The following is a 13,355-nucleotide window of genomic DNA, read 5'->3' on the forward strand; positions in this document are numbered from 1 at the left end:
TGGCTCTTCAGCTTCCCCTTTCACAATGACATCGACGCGACAGCGGCAGTAGAGGGCTGCAGGCTGCTGGCGCTGCTGCTCAAAGCGAACAAGACCGAGTCCTTTTTTGTCGCGAAACAGTTTGCTTTGTACGTAGCGAGGCTCGATCAAGCATCGATCAGCGACGAGTGTAATAGTACGGCAAAAATTGTCCACTCGCCGACGAGAGAGAGAGAGAGAGAGGAAAAAAAGCAGCCAGGGAGATAGGCTATTTTAACTTTGGTCCTTTATTGCCAGAGCGCGGCTTCACCTGCTCTCTAATCAAATCCAATGAAAATTGAGGCCCCCGTGCTACTCCATCAGAGAGCCAACACTCCACGTGCCCTCGTGTTACACGTATTCGCAATTAATAATATTGCGTTAGCCGGCACAGAAGCGCAAGAGGCACTAAGAGCACGACACCGAGAGCCCATGGAGTAGCACAGCCAAAGACCTAGCCTTTCATCCTGCACAAGCTATATCACCGGCTACTTAAACTCTCTGCAGCTTGATGACAATTTAAAGCCGATTATTTTGCACTTTCATTAATCTTCATAAGAACTTCCTTCGCTTTGCTTTCCCTTGTTGCTTCTCTTTCTCTCGTCATCGATTCTCTTTCTCGTATCCTTTTCGATATTTCAAAGTAGCGACATTCAAAATCGACCTACTCCTTTTGCTATCACGTGCGTTATTCGCTTCCAAATTTTAACAATCTGCGCGTATTAATTTTCCGCTGTAACACACTAAAAGTGAAGTTTCAGTTCATTGGAGCAGGGTAATGCATTTTCTACGTTCACTTGCCTGTATGAAATTGCGCCAATGAAGCAATTTTCAACCACTATCAATAGTCAATGCAGTTGAAAGTCCGTGCAGTTTTGAATATTCAATTAATATTACAGTACAATATGTACAATTTCATTATAATACAAACAAGTTTAAATTTTTTTAGAACAAAATTCCATAATCAAATCAAATTTTTAATTACGACACAGTAATGGATTCGCAGACCATGTAATATCACAGTGTACATTAGAAAATAAATGGCCATAACGTTCTATGATGAACGTAAGTGATTGCTTTTTAACATACCAATCCTGAATGCATGCACGCATAAGCATTTTATCAAAAATGAAAAAGTACGCAAAGATGTAATTACAATAATGCAAATGATAAATTTGTAAGTGATTGAAAATTCACGTACATTGATTATTTATTATTCATCTAAATGTTATCTACTAATGAATAGAAACTGTGATACTCATTATTTTACTGTAACGTAGATGAATATTACACGATACTTTCATCACTCGAGTGAATGTTGTTAAAATTAAAGTCAACGTTCGAATGTTAATTTATTCAGATAATTGAAAAAGTTATTGCCTTGACAATAAGGACGCGATTTTCTAATTATTTAAAAATAAATAGACAGGCAATAAGAAAACATCAAACCAGTCTTTTTGGGTTTAAATGTCACCATTTTCTGTCAATTTATCCAAAAATAATATTGTCATTCACGGAATACTCACATTTCTTACAAGACACACGATTCACATTAATAAGATCTTAAAAGATCGACATACTTTCGATCATTCATTCAGTTATCTTAAGTTAGGAGTACATAAATTTTTTAATCAAAGAGTTACGCAACAAGTAAAAATTATAAAGCAAGCATATTATTTTACTTTTGTAGATTTCGTTAAGTTATACACTATGCTATCTGAATTTACAATTTTTAGATAAAATATAGTCAAAATACTGGATATTCTGATAACTTTACGTGAAATTGTTTTTAAAGCGATTGTGAACAAAAGCAAAAGATAAAATAGATACAAAATCGTGACTCATATTAAATCGTTATAGTACGAAGCAATATGTTATATTCCTTTATAAAGTTAAAGAAAAAATTGTTTTGGTAAACGTACTAATAAACTATAAAATATGTCACAATAAAAATAAGGTAAAATTCAAATCATCTAATTTTAGAAATATTGGCGTAAAAAAAAATGTGCACGTCATATATGGTACCTGATGTTATAACATTTTTTGATGTAACCTAATAAAATCAGTTGAGTACATATTGGCTAAGTTAATAAAGTAGTACGATACGATCTTGCACTACTTTTGTTCTAAATTTTGTATTCGTACTTATAAAAAATATTCAATATTTCGTTTTATCATGACTGACTTTGAAATGATGAATTGACTTTTAGTGTGCTCATTAACATTATACCTTAGAAACTTTTGTATGTATTCTGGATATTTGGTACTGAGACATAAGGATTTTGCGTTTTAAAGAGTAATACTGTGCCAGGAACTTTTTGGCCTATATAGGTAGATGTAGAAAGATGGCCATAAGACTCTCTCTATAAAGGATTTTAATTATGTTAATTAAAGTTTGCTTACAGAACTTTCAAGTAGAAAAATTAAAACAACTTAGTGAAATATTTTGTAATTATTTTTTAACTTGTTGAAAGTTTCGTACTTTAATTTTACTGAATATATTCTAATTTCATGTACCAAAAATTGTTCTCGTTGCAAAACTAGTTCAAAAATCACCATAATGTTTATAATTAATTGTTCTACAATATGAGATTAATATTTCCTATTTCATGGAAATCTTTATGTACTCTCATGGCCATGGAGTGATAAATGCTGTATTACTTTTCTAGAATCTCCAATGTCAGATGCTATCTAAAATAGTATTAATTAATTTTATGTAATGGTTATATATTTAAAAAAAACTTATGAATTTAAAAAATGTTACTAATTATCAAAATAAACAGCATGGAAGATTACCTACTAACAGTAATTAAAAATTGTATAATCTTACTTGAAAGCAGTATTGCGGTAACCGATGTATATAACATTTCTTTTTTAGTCTTTTAAAGGAAATTGAAAATACTAACGTACATTGTATGATAAAATACATATATTTTGACAATTATAGCAAAAACATTATATCTGATATTATTGTTGTTGGAATTTTCATTTGAAAGTTTCGTTGTTGCATAAGAGATTAACAAAATGTTAAACTAATTATGTCAATATAAAAATTGTCATTCTGATAATACTTCTGAAATCGTAGCACAGTGTTTCAATAAAAGTTATAAGAGATTGAACAAAAAGACAATAGCCCGAATGGGGGGAGGATGGAGTAGTCAAGCGGAAACTCAATTAACGCTGAATTTCAAATAACGAAAATGAACGCGCGCGCGGGAAACAGTGTGTCGTCGAATCGAAAACAATCATCGCTTGTTTTCATCGCATTGCATTCGTGTATTATCGTATCGTCGGCGAATGGGCGCGCTTTCACGCGCATAATTGCACACGAGAGCATCGTATAAAAATGAGAAACGAACGATAAACCCTGGCTGCGCTTTATTCTCGCAAAGTAGCCTGATTTTCAGGGAGGATAACGAGGGAAAGGGGAGGCTGACTACACAGCAGAGCGAAATCCCGCGTGAGGCCATTGTTACAAGCGTCGCGCGAAGAAAAGCCAAGGAGGCGACGACAATGAGAAATTAGCCGTTCGCGCCCGGCTCCTTTTATCCTTGCGCAACAAAGCCTCCGCCTGCTCGCGGAAAGGGCTCCAAGTCAGCTTGGGCGGGTCTAGCTGACGGCGATAATGATGATGACGCGCTGACGAGAGAGAATCGCGGCCGCGCAAAACGCTAATGACGCGGCTAATTCGCTTTTTCTCCCGAATCCGTCGTAGCAACGGCGTAGCATATCCATTCTTTTTGCTCGATAACCGGATGACTCCATTCACTAGCTGCGTTTACAGAGCAACGTTGCCGCACGCTCGCGCGGGACTTAGTTTTGCTTGTCTATCCCCATTGTTCGCGCGCAAGAGGCTTATACGTGCTCTTCATTAGATTCGTGTTTATGATGAATTTCATTGCTGTTGCGCTGCACGTCTGTTTCTTCCTTTATTTTTCTTGGCTTTTTTTCGGAGTTTGCTCATTCTGCTGAACCTTGCTAAGCCCACTGCTCTTTTGCATTTTATCTGTCACTTCATTCCTCATCTATTTTCATTAAACTCGACGAACACATTATTTTAATGGAATGATGGATGTTCTAAAAATATCACTTGATAAGATAGCTATTATCTAATTTAGCTAGAAGAAAACATAGTTTTTTTGTCAAAATCATTTTAGAAACCATTCGGATCCAATATTTTTATCAATTATTTTAAAACAAAAACAAACGTTCGGATTCTGTTGGAAAACTGTTACGTGTTATTTTTTTCACCAACATTTTTGTAATAAAATACGAATAGAATCCTTTTAATTTAAAAATTTTTTCATGTATTCTACAAGAAAAATGAGTACTAATTTTACAATTATTATTGCAGATTCAAATGGCGGTGGGGGAGGTGGTCGACTGGGTTCAAGGGGCAACGGCAGTTACGAAGGTGGTGAAAGGAGAATGGTAGACATTACAAGGGATAAGCCAATAAAAGTAGCCGTAAGGGTGCAAGTCCCCGTTCGAGACCATCCAAAGGTAAGCTTTTTATGTAAATCTTTGGATTTACTTAAAAAAATAAAAGGTTATCAAAAAGTGTGTCTAAAATACAATATTGTTTTAGTTTTGGTGAATCTGTTTAAAATTTTGTCAATTCTACAACAAAAGCAGTACTAGACATATTTTAATAACAAACACTGTTACGTTATAAAATCAATTTCGTTACTCTTCATAACTACTGAATCTCATTTTTTTTTGTTTTTGCACAAACACATGTCTACAGCGGAATACGTATTTTTCTTAAAAAACGTATAATAAATATAGTAAAACTTTGCATTTGAACTATCTATTCATAGAATATTTCTTCCATCAAAGGACTTAATGACAGGTTTAATCGATCTGAAAAAAAATTTTCTCATTTTCACTTTTGTAATTAATGGAAATTCTTAGCTAGGGCCTGAGCATAAAATGAATGGCTTTAGTTTTATCTCTAGAAGATAAAGAAAAAGTGAGCCATTTCACGGGTTATTTGAATCCAATTCTCCTTCTGGTGAGTTCATACAAGCAAACATAATGAAAAAAATTTTGAGCTAAACATAAAAAGATAACTGTAAATGTAAAATATAAAAATAGAATAAAAACTAGTTGTGCTATTCTCGTGGTGGTATTGATAGAATTTTCGCAATAATGATTGAAATATCATCGAGTCGATGATTTTTAGCTTAAGAAGTATACTTCCAATAAAATCTAACAAAAAATATAGAAATTGATAATGTTTTAAAAAATTTAACGTCCGCAAGTTGGATTCTACGTCTCAGTATAACGTTTAGCAGGCTTATTTTTATAAAGTAAAGGTTGAAATAAATATGTTTTTTTATTATTTTTAAATCCAAGCTTCTTAGTTTACTTATAAAAATTAGTGAAAAATGTAGCTAAATATTCGAAGTTGAAAATTATTACACCCTAATAAATATTTTGATAATAGTAACGAAATCAACAAAGCACACTTAATCTGCATTGAATTAAAATTGATAAGTTGTACTATTAATAATATTAATAATAAATTATTGTTTCCCTCTGCTAGTTCAATTTTGTGGGTAAGCTTTTGGGACCAAAAGGAAATTCGTTAAAGCGGCTACAAGAGGACACGATGTGCAAAATGGCTGTGCTCGGACGAGGTTCCATGAAAGACAGACAAAAGGTACATATAATGCACCATACACTCGACTAATCTTTGAAGTAATCGAACAGCTCGATTCGCTTATTTCGTTTGCTATCAGCTAAAAACTACTTTGATTCGATAAATGAAATGTTGGAAATAGCAAATAACTCATGTCGGGCGTGACAGCCGAGCTTATTCCGGGAATTGCGGTGGCTAATGAAATGAAATCTCGCGCACGCATGGCAGAGCTTACTTTGAAGTGAGCCCAATGCGCCATTCTCGGCTATCGCCATTGTTTACGGTCGACCACATGTATTGCTATGTAAATTGGCTTTGTGACAGGAAGAGGAATTAAGGGTGAGCGGAGATCCTAAGTTTTCACATTTGATGGAGGATCTGCACGTTGAGATATCCGCCTACGCGACGCCAGCGGAGGCACACGCCAGAATTGCCTATGCCCTTGCCGAGGTCCGTCGCTTCTTAGTTCCTGTAAGTATCAAAATTCACATCACGAGATCGTTCCTTTTCGCTTCCGTAGAATTGACTTAGCTCAAGCCCGTATGTCTTTAACGACTTTTCTCCTATTCGAGCGTCTTTTCTACGGCTCTACGGGGTGAGTCGACAAAATTAGGCGTATAAAGTATTCACTGCTTTTGAACGACCGGATCGCGCTACTCATACTACTAGTCGAATCAGTATATTTTTCATCTTATACTGATATCGCAGTATCCGCGACACTTCCGTCGTCTCGAGCCACAGCGAATTAAAAAATATAAAATAGAAGCTAATCAAAATCGAGATTACGTCTTCCGTTAGAGTTAATTTTGCCCTCAAGCAAAGTTGTTACGGATAAAATGTACATAAGCACAGATGCAACTCATCAAAATTAACCTTTCCAAGTTGTCGACGTTCATTTTCAACCCAGCTGAGCACGTTTGCATGCAGTTAACGCTCAATATTGAACGAGAATATTGCCGTTAATAGGTTTGAGGTGCACTATAGTTGTTTGAGAGAGAAAAAATAAAAGTACTCGACGAACGTGAAAGCAACTTTCAGCGTAGCATAGCGAAACGCGAGCTGTAGTTGGCATTATACCACGCGAACGTACGTGGAGTGTATCCGCGCGTGGTCCAAAGTTGCCACTCAAAACGTATTTGTCGGCAAACGGATCCAACAAAATCAAAGCCCGAGACGCGTGTCGCGCGAACTGCATCCGCAGCTCCGGTGATGTGTGCACAGGTGTCGCGCTTTCATTTGCGCGAATTCGATGCATATGCAGGGACGGCTCGCCTCGACTCGCGCGCGTGCAAATATTACCCGGATCATTATCATTCGCGCGTATACCCTCGTATAAACTTTGCGGGTTGCGCGAGGCTGTCGTTTTATAGGCTGTACTCTATGGCCAACAATCTGCTATTCCGCCTTTAATTATAAAAGCCTTACTGATGAATATTAATGCTTTTATTGCTGTGACGCTTCAATGCCTGACGCGCGCGCGTCGATAGTATTATTCGGGAATTTAATTCATGAACCTGATTGATTACGCGGCTCCCGCGAAATGACAGAGAAAAAAAAATCGAACGACATACGCCGGTGAAATCCGTGCGTGACACGATGAAATATATGCGTAAATGCGCGATGAGTTAGAGACGGATTGAGCAAAAATTGCCTGTCAAACTGCGGGGAGGGTGAAAGAGATAAGGGACGAATCGGCAATTTATTGGGCTATACGTCAAACAGACGAACAAGCAGCGAAACTCAGCGCTCTAATCTATCACAACTATATAATATATAAACAAAGAAAATCGAGAGACAATGGCTCCGGTCGGAGCCGCGTGGATATTATTTACTGAGATTCCGCCAGTCGCGCGTACACATCCGTCAAAAGGCGGGAGTAATGTGTAGGCTCGGTGGCCTCCGGACACAGAGGAGCCGTCTGCAGAGGAGGCGTGCGCGCAACTTGAATTTCAGGCTCGTTTAGACTTCTCTCGCGCTCGCGCGCACTGCGCAATGGCCCAGTTCACGCGAGATGCGCTGCCTCTCCCGTGGAGAGATCTTCGGTTCAATGCATACAATTGCCTTAGCTACGCGATGCTTCCGCGCCATGATAGCCATCTTATCTGCGCTACATCTGAGCCATTATAATTTAACACGGTCCCGCTTGCATTTATGATTAAGAGCCGCATCAATTCGGGAACAACGTCGATCATTGTCTTGCTGTGTGCGCATACCTGCGCTGAGCGAATCCTCCAAATGACTTGGCATAATCGCCACTGTCGTCGCAAAGCTCTAGAGCAGAACTTATCGATAATTTCATTGGCTTTAGAGAATGCTCGACTTTTCTCGAGTTTTCTCGAGAATTTTTGAAGGTCCAAAACAAGCGAAACAGGGCGCTCGAAGCCCGGGACGTAAGCCGAGTGGAAAGACACGCGACAACGTACGTCACGCCGAGGGCGTCGGGAAATGACGAGTGCGCCTGTGTCCCCGGCAATTTCCGCGAGCAAACAGCGACGCGGCGGCGCCATGACGGCCAGGCATACACATAACGCGAGGCTGCACGTGCGTGCTCGCAGGACTACAACGACGACATTCGCCAAGAGCAAATGTGGGAGATGCAGATACTGAACACGCAGAGCCGCGAGGGCGCGCAGGCGGTGGAAGCGCCACTGAGCCCGGCCTCGAGCCTCGAGGCGGCCAACTCGCCGACAGCAGCGACCACCGCCAACTCCATAGACGGCCAAGAGGACGGAGGAGCCACGAGGCCGACACCCTCGCCACCCCATCCGCAGGCCTGCCTCAAGGGTCAGCCCGCCACCGTTCTACCCGCCGTCACATCCAGCCTCGGTAAGACTTGTCACTTGCATTACGTACCAGATCTGCACCGGCGCTACCCACTGTATAATCTCCCCCTCTCGCGAGCCCGGCGCTTGCGTTATACTTTTCAATTCGAGCGAGCGCTTCGCTATTTGTCTTTCTTTCCTTGTTCGCGCAAGCAGTTTTTAAGGCACCTCCACGATTTTTACACGTTCGCTGACTCGGAATATCGCAGTGGGATCTCGGCGAACGCTCGGTGCTTGCGGATATCAATTAGTAAAGCTAATATTATTCAAGTTTCCGACGCGTCGTTCGATCCATTCAATTTATTCGCCGCGCTAAACGCATCCGCACACATGCCCACCGGACAGTTTATACGGAGCACTCGAGCGACAGCTTTCGCTATTTTCGCAAAAACGGAAACGATTACCGCGTAAAAAATGAAATGTTTATCCGTTGGATGGGTCGGAAAACGAGATACGCGGATGTTATTGTTATGAGAGAAAATAGGGAAGAGCGCAGGGCAGGTAAGAAGGCGCGCGGCGCGAGCTCGAGTGGGGTGTAACAAACGCGAAGAATAAACACACGTCCGCAGCGCGAGGGGGCGGACAGATGTGCGCGGCGTTAGTCGCGTTGACGAGGTCGTGATGAGGGCTAACCAGATTCGACGGTGATCGATCAGAGTCGGGGATAGTTGTCGTGTACGTACAAGCGCGCGCGCGCGCGCGTCGCAACGTGCAGAGCGCGCAGCTGTGCCGCACGCGGCGCGGCCCAGCAATTCGCGGCGGAGTTGATTGCAAGTGTCATCGCTGATGAGGATACCGTCGGCATTCCCAATTATACGGCTCTTTGTACCTCGCCAACCACCACTATCCTTGCCGCACGCACACTACTCGCTAAACATACGAGTGGAACCCACTTAGCCCCTACCTCGAGTGTCGCATGCCTTCGCTTGAAAACTTTTGCGGCGCTCACTTTTTTTTCCTCTGCCTGCTTTTCTGCCCCTCGCACAACTTGCAACTTGCACTACTTTGTTAATTGGCTAACAACGCGCTCGAGTGCCATACCAAAGAGAAAACTCGCGCAATCCCTCCTCGGCGAACGTGGCAGATTTGTTTGGGCGCAAATTTTACTAGGTCGCTGGCTTCTCGCGTGCTTTTTTACTTCCTCGCCGTTGTTGCTTAGCTACTACGTTCTATAATTGCAGCTTCTCCTGTGTACTGTAACTTTCAGATATTACTTCAATTCGATTTCCACATTACTCCTTTCAACATTTCGTTCGCGTCGCCTCATAGTCAAGGGCAATGACGACGGCTACTAAAGAATCCAGATAACAATTTGCTGTGATCATATGTTCTTGTGCAATACACTTTTTCTGTTTCTTCTTTTTTCGCATTAGGCAACGACGTACTCATAATAAACCAAGACGAAATATATTTGAATAATTAATAAATGTATTGATCTACTTATCTACTTCAAACAAATTCGTTTGTTGATCAAATGGAAATCGAACAAAGTTTCGTAAATCACACAGAGGATTCAATGAAAATTTAAAGACTGAAACTTCAGTTATAGAATCCATAACCATGTAGTTTAAATATACCTGCGAAATGTCGATATTAATACATGGAAACAGCATGCCATAAATTGAATTAAATCGAAAATTATCAGCAACAATAGTGTATGATTTATAAGCTTACCGAATAATCATTAATAATCATAGTTATGAAACGATCCCTCGAAGTATCAAATATTAAACGAGGATTGAACAAGGCGAAGAAGCAGATAAAAAAGTAACACGTTGTTATCGCTGTTCAGCAGGAGGACGCAAGCGACCGCTGCTGCCAGGAGCGCGGCCAGCAATGTCACCAACGAAGCGCACGGTAATGTCGCTACTTGCGCGAGCGCGCGCCGCGCAAAACAAGGATCCGCTGCAGCAGTCGGCCGTGTCGATCGTCGGTCCGACGACGGTGCCGCACCAGCCGGTGGCCGCTTCGCCGCTAATCCAGGCTGCCCTCCAGCAGCTGCCCGCGGGGCCCGCCGGCGCAGCCGCGCAACCCAGCGCCCAGCAAGTCAGTCCGGCTAGTCAGCAGCAGCAGCTGCAGCAGCAGCTCGCCCAGAGCTTGCAAACGCAGAGGCAGCCACTTATTCAGTCGCACGCGCAACACCAGGTCCTCGCGCCCGCTATCCACGGACTGCTTCACGCGCAGTAAGTGTCACCGCTCGCCTACCGCTCCAATCTCCGACCTTCCTTCGAAACGATCATCGCTTTCTCTCGCGGCATTCCGCTCGGATATATAGCATCTTCCAAAGTATTCGGTTCGAGTTGCGAATACTTGCAGACTTTATAAACATTTACGTCGCGTTAATTGCTCAAACACTTTATAACCAAGTTTCGCGATATTGGTTTAGGATATAGATACTTGCATTTTATTTACAGGCTACATTGTTTATTAAAATTATTGGATAACCTGTAAAAGTGCAGAAACGATTATTCAAATAGTTACTGACAATCAATTATGTTGGCGCTCAGACAAAGTTTTAATAAGAGTTATCTTGCTATACTTTATGAAACTCAATATACATTCATTCATAAGAAGCCTTAAATACGTCGCAAAGTTACTCGGTCTAATACGAATAACTCAGCGGAAATAACGGGTAAAGTATCGATCGAAAGCGGAACAATTCTCTTCGGAAGTAAGAAAAATTCATTGATGACAATAAAAACAGTGAAGCCGCAACGAGCCTTCAATCATTCAAACTTTACAGCTGGTAATTAATCTTTCATATAGAATCGTAAAAGAAAATCGCATTTGAGCGTCGGTGCATTCAGTGGGGTGGACGATCGCGTGGCTTCTGTATGAATTAATGGTGAAATAAAATTTCGCCGGCTCTTTCTATATTTTATGACTCTTCCGTCAAACACGCGTGGGTTTTACAAGCCCGGTCCTTTCGAAACTTTATAATCGCGAGACTATAAAAAAAAATACTTGAATGCGTGCGCGATCGAACTCCCGTATATACTTTTTCTCTACTTCCTACGTATAAAACAGTTCGGAATGAAAGAGTTCCAACGCTCTCTGACGGATATATGAGCGATTCATACACATAAAAAGAGCGTTAGAAACTAGAGAAAAAAAAGAAGCAATGAAAAGCAAGACATTGCAAAATTTCTGTAAACATTGTAGTAGAGAGTACATCGTGCATATACGCACGGATGAAAGATGGACGAGTACGTCCACGCACGGCTGACTATATACGGACTATTCTACTTTCAAAAAAAATTCTAGTGTAAAAAAGTGTTTTGTTTCCGTTGAAAAAGTATTATGACGACTTTCACTACTCATTCGGAATGAAAAAAAAAACTATATTTCTTTATTACTTTTTCTCGGCTATAAATTTGATATCGATGATTGGACCTACATTATAGTATAAAATACTTTTTGTTTATGTTCGCCAAAAATAATATTAACTGCTAATTAAGCAGTTTACATCCACTATAATACAATATTGCTGCCGATTACAATACCACAATACATTTTCGTACATGTATAAATAAAAAGTTTACGTAGAGCGGTCAGCAATCTGGCATGAAAGTTTTATAACAGACGTACATACCAACTGTATCTCGCTAAGCCGCAGTGTGGAAGCAGTTACTACAAGGGCATATATGTACGACAGTAGAATGCAGTTTGGCATGGAAATGCTGACAATTAGCCGAAAATTAGGTGTGTTTATCAAAGTTGAGTTACACTTGGCAACAATGAGCAGCAGCGTGGTCGGCCGCGCCGTTGTGTTTCCGGCGCGCGCTGCCGCGTCGCCAATGAGCATGCAAACGATTCCTTGCGAGCTCGGAGAGGTAAAGCCTCTGCCTCATACCCGTAACGGCAGCTGCGGAAACCACATCCAATTAGGCGTGAGATGAAAATCGATCCAATTTATGCTTCCACGCGTAGATATATCATTCGAATACTCAACAGATTCGCGCGTAATAAATAACAGCTAAGCCGCGGCTTGCTTATTTTGTCGAATAAAACGAAAAAGCACAATAATTAACTGGACGAGGTAGCTGCGCGCCCTTGTTTAAGCGTATACGATGGCGTCCAGAGAAGGCAGACAAATATACGTATATATACGCGCGGTGAAGGCGCGCATCGCACAACCGACTCCCGCGCGTAAAAATAAGCCCCGCGAGTACGGTAACGGTATCGCGTTAGTTACTCACGACTGCTAATTCGTATTTATTATATCCCAGCAGGTCATCTTTCTTGCGGCGCGGCGGGGCCACGCGCCTTCCGAGCCGATGCGCTTGCCTCTGTGTATCTATGTACATTTCCCGCTTTGCGGTTTGCCTCGCGCTCTCTCTCTCTCTCTCTCTCTCTCTCTCTCTCTCTCTCTCTCTCTCTCTCTCTCTCTCTCTCCCTCTTTCTCTCTCTTTCTTTCGCTTGTCTGCAACACAATGTAGATACACTTCGCCTCCATATCTCTTATTTACAACCATAAATCTTTAAGTACACGCTCGGGAAGACAAATAATTATTTTTCTTACGAAAGGATTGTTTAATAAAAATCATCATGCGAAATTTATAAACCAAGATTTTATTTTTTGACTACGTAATATATTACACTTTTAATCATCAAACGTGATCTCATCGCCGTCTGTAATTATGTGTAAAATAAATATTGTACTCGATCACTATAGGCCAATACGCTGATTTTATTTTGACGTTTCGTTGACCACATTTTAGAAGCTTATTAGAAACAATAGTTCAATAATTTTAAAACCGTCTTCATATCTCAAAATGAGATTGTTAACTTGACATTTGAGATGACAGGACGGTTTTAAAACTGTTGAACTATTGTTTCTGACGAGGTTAATAAATCCGGTCAACGAAACG

At 40.8% G+C, this 13,355-nt stretch overlaps 1 protein-coding gene across 1 annotated transcript in view; it reads left to right on the forward strand.

Moving 5' to 3' along the window:
- Window positions 1-13,355, forward strand: part of LOC131668663 (KH domain-containing RNA-binding protein QKI-like) — a 62,965-nt gene that overhangs the window by 42,707 nt on the left and 6,903 nt on the right. The window contains exons 2-6 of the mRNA XM_058943020.1: window positions 4,373-4,521; window positions 5,567-5,683; window positions 5,987-6,133; window positions 8,218-8,488; window positions 10,277-10,667. Of these exons, the coding sequence (XP_058799003.1) occupies window positions 4,373-4,521; window positions 5,567-5,683; window positions 5,987-6,133; window positions 8,218-8,488; window positions 10,277-10,667 (1,075 nt within the window). The remainder of the gene's footprint in view (window positions 1-4,372; window positions 4,522-5,566; window positions 5,684-5,986; window positions 6,134-8,217; window positions 8,489-10,276; window positions 10,668-13,355) is intronic.

The sequence above is a fragment of the Phymastichus coffea genome, unplaced genomic scaffold (assembly GCF_024137745.1).
Source record: "Phymastichus coffea isolate CEN01 unplaced genomic scaffold, Cenicafe_Pcof_1.1 PCOF00082, whole genome shotgun sequence".
In the NCBI taxonomy this organism is placed as follows: Eukaryota; Metazoa; Arthropoda; class Insecta; order Hymenoptera; family Eulophidae; genus Phymastichus; species Phymastichus coffea.